The 14,371-nt window shown below is 48.3% G+C and overlaps 1 protein-coding gene across 1 annotated transcript in view; it reads right to left on the reverse strand.

The window, feature by feature from the left end:
* The window catches only part of QSOX1 (quiescin sulfhydryl oxidase 1), a 50,291-nt gene extending 39,048 nt beyond the window's left edge, over nt 1-11,243 (reverse strand). The window contains 1 exon segment of the mRNA XM_037825241.1: nt 10,870-11,243. Coding sequence (XP_037681169.1) covers nt 10,870-11,161 — 292 coding nt within the window. The 5' untranslated portion in view covers nt 11,162-11,243.
* Between the last annotated feature and the right edge of the window lie 3,128 nt (nt 11,244-14,371).

Raw genomic sequence — 14,371 nt, forward strand, 5'->3', positions numbered from 1 at the left:
TTTATAATTTTTTTCTTATTGCTAAAAAAAAAAACAATTTTTCTTGTAGTAATCAGTACGTTCAAGTGCTGACTGTGGTGATAAATGTACAACTTTATGATGATACCATGAACAACTGATTGTACACTGTGGATAAATGAATGGTATGTGAATATAACTCTATAAAATTGTAGGAAAATATATATATAGGAGTAAAAGTGTTGGAGAAAACATGGTGAGAGGGATGATGCCTCACCAATATGGACTAACTACAATGTGTAAACTCAGAATTGAATCTTAGAACATAGCCTAACGTGGACATAATAATTGTAATAGTCCTTAGATTGTAAGCTCTTACAGCAGTTAACTCTATCCCTGAATTGTAATGCCTATTTCTAAACTTTGAGATGCTGATCCCCTAGCATATAACCTGATTAGTCTCTGGAACAATGCATATCTCTGAGACACCTGAAACTCAGAGCTAGAGCTCGGCAGATATGAATGTCAGTATTAGTGCATACAGCCACCGTCAAAAAAAAAAAAAAAAAAAAAAAAAAAACTGAAAAAGAGCCCAGACTTCAATTAGTGATATGAATGAAGCAGGTCTGGTTAAGACCAGGGCAAGCCAGGCCAAAGGGTAAAGGTTGAAACTGATTGTGTTTTAAAACTTCAACTTTCATATGAGACCAAGGGAATAGATATCTATTTGGTACAGGATCTAAATTTTCTAAATGGTACAACTCTATAGTCGATTTGTTCAAACACCACAATTGCATGGAACTTTGAATAGGAAGTGAGATACGGTAGGTTAGTATAGGCTGGCGTGAAATAGTGACACATCCCAGAGTAATTTGGGCAGATAATAAAAAAGATATTTACAGCCTCCCCCTCCCCAGCCCCGAGGATCTGGGGGAAGGTGCGGATGTGCTGGACATCCTCACCTGGACTGGTGTTGATTTTGTCACAAACATTGGGACTGGCGGTTTGATGTGCTGAGCCCTCGAGCATGGGACTTGCCCTTATGAAGCTCATTACCACAAAGGAGAGTCTAAACTTGCATGTAATGGTGCCTAAGAGTCTCCCCCTGAGTACCTCTTTGTTGCTCAGATGTGGCCCTCTCTCTCTCTAACTGAGCCATCTCGACAGGTGAACTCGCTGCCCTCCCCCCTACGTGGGACCCGACTCCCAGGGGTGTAAATCTCCCTGGCAACGCAGAATATGACTCCCGGGGATGAATGTGGACCCGGCATCGTGGGACTGAGAGTATCTTCTTGACCAAAAGGGGGATGCAAAATGAGACGAAATGGTTTCAGTGGCCGAGAGATTTCAAATGGAGTCGAGAGGTCACTCTGGTGGACATTCTTATGCACTATATAGATAACACCTCTTAGGTTTTAATGTATTGGAATAGCTAGAAGTAAATACCTGAAACTACCAAACTCCAACCCAGCAGTCTGGACTCCTGAAGACAATTATATAATAATGTAGATTACAAGGGGTGACAGTGTGATTGTGAAGACCTTGTGGATCACACCCCCTTTATCTAGTGTATGGATGAGTAGAAAAATGGGGATAAAAACTAAAGGACAAATGGGGTGGGATGGGGGGATGATTTGGGTGTTTTTTTTCATTTTTATTTTTTATTCTTGTTCTGGTTCTTTCTGATGTAAGGAAAATGTTCAGAGATAGATTGTGGTGACGAACGCATAACTATGTTATCATACTGTGAACAGTGGATTGTATACCATGGATGATTGTATGGTGTGTGAATGTTTTTCAATAAAACTGAATTTAATAAAAAAAAAAAAAAAAAAAGAAGAGGAAACAAAGGGACATAAGCATAAATAATATTATCTTGAAAGTAAAACTATTACCTGGAAATCTATTTTGATAACACTTGTTTAAAGAAAATTGAAGAATGAAACACAGTTTATCTAACCCCAAGCAATTCTAAAAACATGTAAGTGTTCTAGAAAGGGAATTCAACATTATTTCCAAAATACCAAATTGGCAGTACATTCAGTCAATAGTCTTACTGCTTTGTTAAATTCTTTAAATAAATTATTGGAAAACGGAAACAAAAAAAAAAAAAAAAAAGAAGGGGATGTGCTCAGAACACAGTGAAACAGCACAAGAAATCCTGTCCTGTAATGTCTGTGTTCCCCGGCTACCCTGCAGGTCGGGTGGGGGTTAGGGGCACAGGGGGAAGCCCTGGTGTCGCCGCTGCCCCTGCCACCATCTTGAGATGGTCCGTTTCTGAAGGGTGGAGAGTGTGCCTCAGGAGGTTTGGGATTCCCCAGGAGACCTTCAGTGAAGGGTTTCTGGGGCCTGAGATTCTGGCAGTCAGCCCAGCCTGGGAGGAATATAAGGTGTTGGGGACTGGGTCCACAGGCAGAAATGGAGGCAGGAAACGAGGTGGTGGGGAGGGTGGGCACCAGGAGTTCAGCAACAACAAGGGAAAAAGCCCTGAGCCCTGAGGCCAATGTCGCTGCCTCTGGAAGGAGAGTAATAGCTCCCCCTGGCCAGCTGCCCAGGCATCCTGCTCCTTCATCAGGCTGACAGTCCTTCCTTAGCTGAAACTTATTGGCAGAAAGAATAATGGCACCATCCAGAGCCACAACCTGGGGTGTGGGAAACAGAAAACAAGCTCATGTGCAAGGCAGGCCTCCTGAGCTCTGATTCCAAATCAGGTACCTCTTGAGCAAGCCCGAAAGTTCTACCCTACAATGAGGCTGCTCCAGCTGGAAGGCAAGATATATACACATGAAGCCATCAAAACAGTGAGATGGCAATGGGCTGGTGCCAAATTATGCAGCACAGACCTCCAAAGGAGTTTGGACACTGAGAGATCAGCCTTGGGGATAAGGCATGGGCCTCACCAGAAAGGTAGAAATTGAGTTCAACTGGACAGTCAGTTGAGTTGGCAGAGAACTGTGTGAGCCGAGGCGAGGAGCGGAGAAGTGGCAGTGTGTGGGGGGCTCCTTAAGAGACTAGGAGAGTCTGCTGGGAGGCTTGGGAGCGAGGCTAGAGGGAGGCAGCAAGGGGGCCAGATTGTGAAATGTAGACCACAGCGGTCTGGGCTTACTCCCGTACCATCCTGGAGCCACTGGTGCCTCTGGGGCACATGAGGGAAGGAGAGGGTTGCCTAGTGGCCATGCGTGGCTCCCCACAGGGCTCCAGCACACACAGAGGCCCACGGCCTTGAACCTCCCATCTGGAGCACATGCCCCGTGGGGGAGGGGAGGAAGAGGGGGACTTACACAAGCAGTCCACCCCGCACCCAGTAGGCATAGAATGCTAATATCTGAACAACATCCCCTGAGAATCACAGTTTTGCCATGACCTTTTAACCTATCCTAGGACCTATTTCTTATGATGTCTGAAAAATGCTATTTCAGAAAGAAAGTATCTGAGCTACCAAGGGAGGAGGATTACCCTCAGTTCCATGAGAGAGGTGCAGGAAGAGCCAGGACACCTCTCAGACAACCCCTGACCCATCCCTCAATGGAAAGGCTCTGAAAGTCTCCTGGCAACCAGGGTAGTCCTCCTCGGGGCTGGCACAAGGGAGGGGGATCTGCAGCCGTGAGGGAGGCCTGGAGCAAAATCACTCATCCGCTCCCTCCTCTTCCCTCCTAATCACTGGCCCTTTCTTGCTGGTGGTCTACCTATGGAATCCTGGTGGGAGGGAGGAAGTGTGGGTGGGTATGGAGGGGGGAGATGGAGGGGAGTGGATGGAAGTGTTTAGTAGAGGCAAGTGAGCCACATCTTATTATACTATTCCCCTTGCCCCTCCTCACCAAACCTCTTTTGGGAAGCTCTCTACTCCCCTGGTACATAAGGCTAACAAGTTAAACTTACCCAAATTATCAGCAAGCGGGTTTGCATCCTTTGGCTTTAAATCTTACTTGCAGAGCAGCCTGCACAAATGGTGGGTGTTGGGCCAGGGCCTGCTGAGTGCCAAGCTCAGGAGAGCTCCCCTCCTGCCCTCCCTGACACTTGCCTCTACTCCCCTCTCTGCTCAGAACACAGTGAAACAGCACAAAAAATCCTGTCCTGTAATGTCTGTGTTCCCCGGCTACCCTGCAGGTCGGGTGGGGGTTAGGGGCACAGGGGGAAGAAGTGCCCCACCACTGCTGACAGGGACAGGTAGTTCACCCACTTGGATCTGCTAATCCCAACCAAACTCCAAATCCCACCCACTCTCCCTCTGAAGTCTCTTCCCCCTTCTCAGCTCTTCTCTCCACCTCCTCTCCCTGGACCTAGGTTGGCTCGGACCCAGACCTGGTTTTTCACTCCTCTCACCTCTGATCCACCCTCCATGCCTAGTGCCCTGGTACAGGGTTTCTTACGGCAGGGCCTCTTCAGATGAACATGAAAATCTTATTCCCCTCCCAACTGAGGTTCCAGTGTATGTCATCCCTTACTGGTACACCCGGCTACCAAATGACCTTTTCTACCTGTGGGTCTGATTACGTCACTCTCTATTCAACATTCTTGGGTGGCTTTCTTTGGAAGAACCTACAGCCATAAGGCCTTTCTTGATCTGGACCCTGCCCATCCATCCAGCCTCTTCTCTTAGCACTTCCCCCAGTTATGCTCTAATACTGAAGGTTTTCTCCTTCCCTGAAAGCACAGTGCTCCCTCTCACATCTCCAGGCCATGCCCCTTAAGAAACAGCCTCCCCACAGGCCACCCTTACCTTCCCAACAAACTCCTATTCGTCAGGCATGACTCAGTTTGGAAAACTATCCCCTCTTCCCCTACAAAGAGTTGTCCTACAAGCCCAAGGCTCAGGAGCCCAGCTCCTCTTCCTACCTCACAGTCCCAAGCCGGTCCATCCCTAAATGCCTTTTTGCTTTTGCAGCCCCACTAGCTAGCACACAGCAGCTGCTCAGTGAATGTTTACCACACTATACAGACTAGGGGCTCTTCTCTCTGCATCTCTAGGGCTGGAAATTGTTCTCTTCTGTCCTCAGCCTCAGCCTAGAATCAGGTCCAGGTAGGGTGAGGCCGAAGCCAGTTACCCGAGAATGCAGGTGTAGAGAAGAGCTCCCCGTGGCAGCCTGCTGCCCGTGTACAGGGTTTTACCCAGGTCACAAGCAGAGCATCCCAGGCCTTCTTTCTGTGGCCACCTTTGGAAGAGTGGGCGGTGGGGAGCACAGGTCACTCCCTAGGGCCATCTGGCACACTTTAAGCCCGGCTCCTTCTTTCTGCTCCTGTGACTCTGGTCACTGTGTTCCAGGAAGACCCAGGAGAGGCCCGGCTGTCCGAGGAGCACACGGGACCATGTGCCATCAGTACCAGCAGGAGCAGGAATGAGGCAGGCCAAGCTAAGTGTCTCTGAATTAAACCCCTGTTGTGGGAGGGGGTGGGACACGACAGCTCTGGGACCCGAGGGGATGGCTTTCAGGTATCATTTCTATTTCACAAACATCTATGTGTGGGGCAGGGAATCTGGGGTAGGTGCTGGAGAGGGTATAAAAATGAAAGCAACCCCAGTCCTGTCTTCAAGAAGTATGTGGTCTCATAGGGCCTCAGAAAACAGGCAGTTTTGTGACTTGGTACCAGCGAACAAGGGTAGGAGGTCTCACAAGGCCTCTTGGCAGGGTGACCAAGGCTGCAGGCCTCAACTGCTCCTCTCCTCTCCAAGGATGGAGGCCACCACCTCGCAGACTCTTGGTGTCCATGGCCCACTGGGACACGGAGACTTGGAAGGTGTTGGAAGAGAGAAAAGGAAGGTATCATGCAGGGAGTACCCACTGCACACCTGTAAGTGACCTCACTCTCCCACCACATGTGAGGTGGACGTCATCACCCCCACCTTACAAATGAGGCAAAGAGGGCAAGCTTCCAAGCCTGCCCATGGGCTACTGGACTTGAAAACCCACTTCTTTCCTCATCTTCTCACCTCAGGGTGTTACCTTCATATTTTTTCTGTTTGCTTCCAATGACATCCTTCCCCACGAGAGTAAGAGAGTGGCAGAAACCGTTTTGTCTTCTAGTAACTCACAACAGTCAGGAAATATCATAGACTCAGCTTTTACTTAGTAGCAAATGTACTGAGTGTTTACTGTGTGCTCAATTTACCTAGTTTAATGCTCACAGAAACCCTGTGAGGAAGGTAAGAAGGTCTTTATCTCTAAACCTTTCCTTGTCTGTAAAGCAGAGATTAGGTAACCATGCCAAGGTCACACATCTAACCAATGACGAACCTGGGATCTGATCCCAAGGTAAGAGGCTCCATGCTAGTCTCAAGAGTTCTCAGGACAGAACAGAGAGCTGCTCTATTAGCTTCCCCACCAGGGAACTCAGGAGAGGGGGAGAACATTAATAGTGGGAGGACAAGAGGAAAGGTGATGCCTGGGAGTTCTCAGCCCCTTGCTCAGTGGCTGCCTTTGCCTCATTCTCTTTACGTCTTGATTCCCTGCACCCCCATGACATGGACCCAGTGCCTCCTGCTAACTGCCCCAGCCCCAGGGGGAGGTGGAGATGGAGGTTGGGGCCAGTCAGGTGCTGGCAGAGTCCTGGCTGAGGAATGTTTCTCAGGAATATCAATGTCAATACCTTAATGAGTCATAATGACAGATAAAAGTCCAGTTTGACACTAATCACTGTGGACCTGACTATTCATCATTCTACTAACAGTATTAGGACTACAGAGGACCTCATCTGAGGGCTCCATTGGAAAAACACAGATTTTTCAGCCAAATGCACTGCTGTCAAAGAGAAACAGAATTCCAGGAAAGAGGCCTTTTAAAGTGTCAGGTGACTTCAATACCACTATCCTAAAAGCCTACCATTAAAATGACCAGCAGTGTCAGTCCAACCCTGGGAAGAGTAATTTCTCTACTAACGAGAGTAAATAGGCAAATGGAGAGGGAAGGAGTGAAGTGAGGACAGCTGTGAACTTCTGTGAGCTTTAGAGTGATGGGTGAGGGGGAGGAACACTCCGTGGTGGGTAGGTGATGAGGGGGTCTGCCGTGCTCCCAAGGGAGCACCGTGGGTGGGTGAGCCCCAATCAGATGTTAGCCTCCACAGGTGCTCCTCTGGGGTCACAGGCAGAGCCTTCTCCCTCACTCATGACACTTGCTTATAGGGGTAACTGCCTGAAGGACTATGGGTGCCACATGTTTCCTCTCTGGGCTTCAGTTTCCTCATGGGTCAACGAGGGCCAGGATGGATGACCTCTAACATCTTTTCCAGTTCTGACAACTTTAACTATTCATGTGCCAAGTGGCTGACAACTCTTGCCAAAAAAAAAAAGGCCTTGAAACCTTTGAGTGCTAAGTAAGCCAGGCCCTCCATTAAGGCCGAGGCACAGACTTGCCCAAACCACCAAGAGCCAGTCAAGGACTGCGGGGCAGAACCACTAGAGGCTGGTGGTCTCGTAACTAGACCCTGTCTGTTTTCAGGTCCAGGTCCCCACCCCCAGCCAAGTCTCCAGGAATCCTCCTGGCACAGAGTTAGCTTATACCATGTCCAGCTAGTCAGTGCCAAGCAGTCATTCCTATGTCCCTTCTTCCTTGGAAAAGGCTTCTGGGCAGTGAGGTCATGGGATAGACCAAATGCCTTCCCTACCCCTCACACCTGGCAGGTACCCCAGGTCTGAGTCAAGAGCCCCAGCACCACAGAGTCCTATCGCTCACATTCTCATTTGGAATCCCATAAGGCTCATGCCACCGGCCTCCGGAGCATTCAGTGGGCTCCTACCCTGGGCCAGGTTCTGTGCCAGGCCTTGCAGGGGTGCTGGGAGGAGACATGGTCCATGTCCTCGAAGAGAAAGGGAGACAAAACCAATACTGCCCATCCCTCTCAAACCCACGCGCCTTACAGATCTCGTCTCCGTGGCTCTGCACATACTGTTTTCCCGCCTGGCGTATTCTTTCTCCTCTAACCACCTGTCTATCTGCCCAGGATCTGGAGAGTCACGAAGAGCTGGGTTCAAGTACCTCCTCCAGCATCTGTGTAATCGTTAGCAAGCTACTTATCTGTAAAAAGAAGATAGTATCTATTGCTCAGATTTTTTCTCAGGTAAAAATTATGTATGATAGTGGCCTGAAAAGGCCGCTAGCAAAGTGACTGGCTTAAGGGAAGTGTTTAATAAATACTTGAATGAAGGCTTTCAGTAATACAGATTTTCTCTCTGTGACTTTCCCCCTCCCTGAACTCCTACAACAACAAAAAGAGGCAGAACTGAACCACTCCTTCGGCCTACTTAAAACACAGCTGCTTAGTGCTGCCAATTTCCCTGCTGTGTGTAGCTCACTTCTCCAACTACAACGTAAACAATGCTTCATACACAGAAGTCACTCAACAAATATTTGCTGATTGATTAGCCAATGAATAATAATGAAGGTCTAAATCGAAATACAGTCAATTTGCCCAAACTTATGGTGGAACTAGAGCTACTCTTGAACAGAAAGTGGTGAGCCAGGTCCTCAGAAACAAGTGCCCTGAAGAAATGAGCCCTATCCAGTCAGATGAGATACCGGAGGCCTGCAGATCAGGGCTGTAAATGAAATTTACCTCCCTCACCCTGCCTGCGGCCTTGAACTTCCACTGTTGGTTCTACCCCAAAGTACTCCCCTACATGAGCAGAGGGCACGAGCTACACTCCCATGAGTCCAGCGTTGTATGAGAGCAGCCCTCTGCTGGCCCACAACCAAACTTTCTAGAGGAACTTTGGAAAACAGAGATGAGCTGAAAGCAACCACATAGAGGCTGGCTCCTGCCTTCTCAGCAGGGCCTTGCCAGAAACACCATGCTGGATGTGAGTGGAGGGCAGCATTGCAGTCCAAGACACCAGTTTCTGCCAGTGACCCCCCCATCCCCCCACCCTAATACAATCCTGCCCATGGGGGCTGTGTCGCCCCCATAGCTCACAGGAGACCCGCAGTTTTCACCAATATCCCCAGCCTCATATTTACTTTGGTTCATCTCCACAAACTTTGATGCTTCCATTTTCTTTTCAGAGGTTGAGTTTTATTTTTGTTTATTTAGGGAAGGGCTGTCACTCCATGCATTTGGAAGAGACCCCTTTTGGAAGTGGCAAACTTTATCGGGGAGCAGCCTGGGTGAGTATCTGGGTGTGCAATTCATAGGAAAATTCTGGGTTGCAAACTGCCAACGAACAGAGTCAGCTGGAAGACAATCTTTGTCTCCATCACTCAAAAGATAGTAGAGGAGTTTTTCTAGAACAAGTCCACCTGCAGCCATTAAAGATCCCTTGTAACCACAACGCAGAAACTGTGGGGACTTTTAAGACATTCAGGCCCACAATGTCCCCTGAGATTATCTCCCCTTAGGTGCTCCAGTTCTACGTTTAACATTCTTCCTCCCTTCCTGCCCAGACCCATCAAGTCTCGACATCACTGAAATAGTATGAAGAGCTGCTGAGAGAGGGTGAATTCAGGTGATGGTACCAGAGAGGCAGGCAGGCAAGTGTCAACATATAAATTGGAGAAATAATGGTTTAAAAGTCTTGTTTACCAATAACTTTTCAGGACCATATGGCTAACATATGTACCCATCTTTCCATCCAGCCACTTCAGTAACCATTTCCCTTGAGCAAGCTGCTCAAGGGAAGACCTAGGCTGAGTTTGAAAACCGACAAATGAGCTCTTCCACCACAAACAGTTGAGTTAATCAAGAAATACCAACAGCAGTTCCAATACTCCTTCCTCCAGAAAGCAGCCTATTCCCTAAAACGTCCACAGTCCTCATTCAAAGACCATTTCAGATCAGGAGCTTGCTAGCCCTAGCACCATAGCAGGAAGCAGCTCCATTCAGAGGCAGCAAATCACTTACTGCCACTACCTCGCCATTCCTGCCCCCAAAATACCCCCACCTAGATTAGGCAGATGTGTGACACCACCAGGATCTTTAAGTTGTGGAAAGGAAACCCTGAGATAATGTACAGCAAGTACTTAGTAAGGTGTCTGACATATAGTAGGCATTTGGTAAATGTTAACTGCTATTATTACCATTTTCCTCAGTTCTAAATCTTACCTTTAAAAAAAGGTAACATTTCTGTAGCCTCTATACTTTTAGTGGTTTTCTTATCTCTCTACCCCTCAGGCTGTTATTAAACGAATGGTATGTCTCACAATTGATGGAGCCTTCGAATCAAGGAAACTCTAGTATTAGTGCCCAGGCCAGGGAATGGGAAAATGGAGCCAGGGCCAAACAAACACCAGGAGGCTGCCTTCCGTCAGGCCCCTGGCCTCATGGAGTTAGAAAATAAGGGTCTGAGGGTGCACAGACACAGAAAAGAGAGGAGGAGCTGACCCAGAAGCTCAGGAGCTGGAGGCTGCAGGTCAGGGTAGGCCTGGAAACCCGACGGGAAAACTCGGTCAAAGATAAAGATGAGGTGGCAAAGGAAGTCTAACACAACCAACCGAGGGGGTGGGGAAAGCTGGTGGTGGTGGGGGACGGCAGTGTTAGTTTCCTTATCTCCCAAGCACTTGATCCACAGCAGCTGGAGAATTTGGCAGGAAGGCGACACAAGTCCCTGGGTGACAGGAAGAGGACTGCCCCACGGCTGGACTAGACGAAACCGTAAGGTGTCAGTGAACCATGAGAAAGAACAAAGGAGACCCCCACCCCCAGGGATGAAGGCAGTAACCCGGCAGAGGGCGAACGGGGAAAGCAGAGCCGGAGGCCAGGGGGAGGAGAGCGGGAAGCAGACCGAGAGGGAAAAGACACGGCGGAGTCGGAGCCAAAAATGGAGTTGAGGGATGTGAAACTGGGGGTGGGGGGGAGTAGGATGGGCAGAGAGGAAGAGGAAGTGACTGCGGAAACGGGGAAGAGCGCCCGGAGAGAGGGGCCCGGCCCGGGTGAGGCGAGGGGCCGCGGGGGAGACGGGGAGGCTGGCCGCTCCCGGCTTTTCACCTTTGACGTCGTTGGCCAGCGCCTTCCACGTAGGGGCGAAGGCGATGCAGTGGCCGCACCAAGAGGCGAAGAACTCCACGGCCCAGGCGCTGCGGGAGCCCAGCACCGTGCTGCGCACCGTGTCCGCCTGCAGCAGCATCAGCGGGTCGGAGGGCACGTACAGCGCCGCGGGCACAGCCGCGCCCGCGCTGGGCACCGCGAGCAGCAGCAGCAGCAACAGCAGCAACAACAGCGGCGGCGGTGGTCCCGTGCCCCGGACCGCGGCTGCGGACCAGTGGACGCGCCTCCCCATCCTCGGCGGCTGCGCCCAACGACTGCTCCCAAGTTTCGGGCGACGAGGTGCCTAACCAGCTCCTCGGCGCCGCCGGCCTCCGCCCGAGGGGAGGAGCTACGCAGCCCCGCCCCGCTGGCTCCGCCCGCCGCCGCGGGTCCCGCCCTTCCTCGCCCTCAGCGGCGACCCCGTGGATTCTGGAAGTACTCCAGTGGCCGGATCAGATGTCAGTAAAAGGCAGTTGCCTTCAAATGACTCTATTATTAAACAATGTTGTAGTTATCTTCCCCAGTGGTCTGAGATTTAAGGAGGCAATGTCTGCTGAACATGCCAAGCCCCTGGGAAAAACACCCCCAATAAGTACACAAAGATTTTCTTGTTTGTGTATCTGTTGTAATGCATCAGAAATAGAACAGAATACAAACTATTTGAATGGAATATAGAAAGTTTCTTGGCAGTGGAGCCAACAGAAGATTAGGATTGAGTGCTTAAAATCTGGGTCTTGAAAGACCTTAAAACAGGTATTTTCAACTTTTTTTAAGTCTTGGAAGCCATTGTTCAAACAAAATTTTGAAAGGAAACCTAAACAGATAAAAGCAAGCTGAAAGGTATGATGTAGAGCAATACATACTTTCTGTGGTCTATGGGGGCTTCTTGAAAACACCAGGGCTCCCCAAGCCACCACTTGAAAAACACTGGCTTAGAATGAGAACAGCAAATTTAAGGATTATAACTTGCCCTGCTTGCGCTTCCTGGAGTTTCCTGGGATGAAAATGTGGCAGAGAAGGAGATCTACACAGGAATGTGGTATGGAGGGGGAAAGGGGTTCTGAAGAAAATGTTGAAAGTAGGGGGACTTAGAAATTCATACCCAGATCTGCTTTTCCCCTTTCCTACATATAAGTTGTAGAAAAGTGAGCCAAGATGAATCAGATGAGAGAGGAAAATATATTAGCTAACCCTTTGTACCTGCTGTTCTAAGCACTAACAGACATTGCTCATTTAATCCTCGCACTGACACTACAAGGTTGATAGTATTACTATCCCATTTTTACAAATGAGAAGACTAATGTAGAGGAAGTCCTGTTGACTTTCCCACTTGTGAATCATTCATGTTTTATGCATGAATAAAATAAAGGGCATTTGGGAATCTGGCAACAAAAAATGAGATAGATGGTGAGAGGAATGCACCTTATACACAAATACAGATAATTACGGTGAGTAACAGAATATTATTTGGTAAAATATGTCATACAATACCAGAGCATTAGATGATTTGCCACTTGCTCATTTGCACTGAGGATTAGAGAGGGTGTGGGCAGCCTGAAGGCAAATGTCCAGGGCCCTGGACACAATAAGGGAGCAACTGTAAGAGAAGTGGCCCTTGCCTTGTCTCTTCACCTTTGTGTCTTCCAAATGAACCTTCCATAGCTGAGAGCAATTAGAATCCTAATTCTGAAGGTTGAGAGAGAGTAACAGTCAGATAATAGCAGAAAGAGCACACCCAAAGAGTTTACTGAAGGGGATTTAATGGAAGGATTACTTACAAGGCAAGCAAACTAATGAGATGATGAGGTTCCTGGGGACTGGAGATAAAAAAAAGCCCTTTAGCATCCCTAGACAAGAAGAAGAAAGAAGGAACTCTGTGATGGGAATTGGTGGGAGTTGGAGTCAAGGAAGAGGGCCACCCAAATGGAGCTGCAACCACAAAATGCTACCACTGCCAGAACCATGGGAAGCAGTGAGATTTCCGGTGAAAATAACTCTCCTCTTCCTCATCCTCTGATCTCTTGCCAGTGCCTCCCATTGACCAAACCCAACCAAAGCCAGAGGACAAGGATGCCCTGATTAGAAGTTAGCTTCCAAAACAAAAGACAGGTTAGAGGAGGGAGAAGAATGGGAAATACCTAGTAAAGAGTCCCTAAACCTTGGCCCTTAGGGCCTCAGAAATGAGAACCGTGTATTAGTTAGGGTTTTGTAGGGAAACAGAACCAACAGGCGATATCTGTAAGTGTCTCATGCAACTGTGGGGATGCACGAGTCCAGATTCCGTAGGGCAGGGTGCATGAGTCCAAATTCTGTAGGGCAGGCAGCAAGCTGGCAACTCCAATGAAGGTCTTCATTGAACTCCCCAGGAGAGGCTGGCTGGTTGAAGAAGAAATGCAAGTTCTCTCTCTTCTCCCTTAAAAGTCTTCAACTGATTGGGTTAAATCCAGCTGATTGAATTCTCTCATTGCAGATGACACACCCTTCATTGATGAATCAGCCACAGATGCAAGCAATTGATGGATGATTTAATAAACCTGCCTTTTGGTTCATTAACCAGCTACAAATATCCTTGCAGTAATGGTTAGGCTGGTGCTTGCTTGAACAGACGCCTGGGCCCCATCACCTGGCCAAACTGACACACAAACCTAACCATCACAAACAGAAAACATGAGAATCACTGCACAATTTCCTGGGTGGGGATGGAGGGCTGGAAATTGACCCAGTCACTAGAAAGAAAAGCCAGCAGAAGATGGTAACTAAGCAATTCCTTCCCGTATCTTCATTCTTTCCTGCTCACACTTAGCCCAACTTCCATATTCTACATCTGTTGAGGAAACTGAGGCCCAGAAAAGTGAAGGGGCTTGCTCAAGACCACTAAGCAAGGTAATAATAAAGTCCATTTTTGTCAGACTTTCTGACATAGCAATTGTAGCCTTGAGAAGGGAACAATTTGTGAAAGGGATATTGGGGGAGGACCCCATGTTCAGTTAGAGCTTCTCTGCTTATGGAAACTGATGGCAATTCAAAGGGATAGACCCTGCCCCCCCCAACCCTAGAACAAATTAGTTGTATAAAATGTAATGAAGCAGTTTTCAGACTGATGGCATTGGTGATGTTACCTGGCAATCCAACCTTGTGACCTCCCAGTTGGAATACTATGCATCCTCACCAGATGAAAAGGCTCTAGTGGAAGCTGCTGCAAGAATTGGCATTAAATTTATTGGCAATTCTGAAGAAACTATGGAAGTTAAAACACTTGGAAAATTTGAATGGTATAAACTGCTTCGTATTCTAGAATTTGATTCAGATCGTAGAAGAATGAGTGCATTTGTTTAGGCACCTTCAGGTGAGAAGTTTTTTTTTTTTTTGCTGAAGGAGGTGAATCATCAATTCTTCCTAAATGTATAGGTGGAGAAATAGAAAAAACAACAGAATTCATGTAGATGAATTTGCTTTGAAAGGG

Source organism: Choloepus didactylus, chromosome 2, assembly GCF_015220235.1.
Source record: "Choloepus didactylus isolate mChoDid1 chromosome 2, mChoDid1.pri, whole genome shotgun sequence".
In the NCBI taxonomy this organism is placed as follows: Eukaryota; Metazoa; Chordata; class Mammalia; order Pilosa; family Megalonychidae; genus Choloepus; species Choloepus didactylus.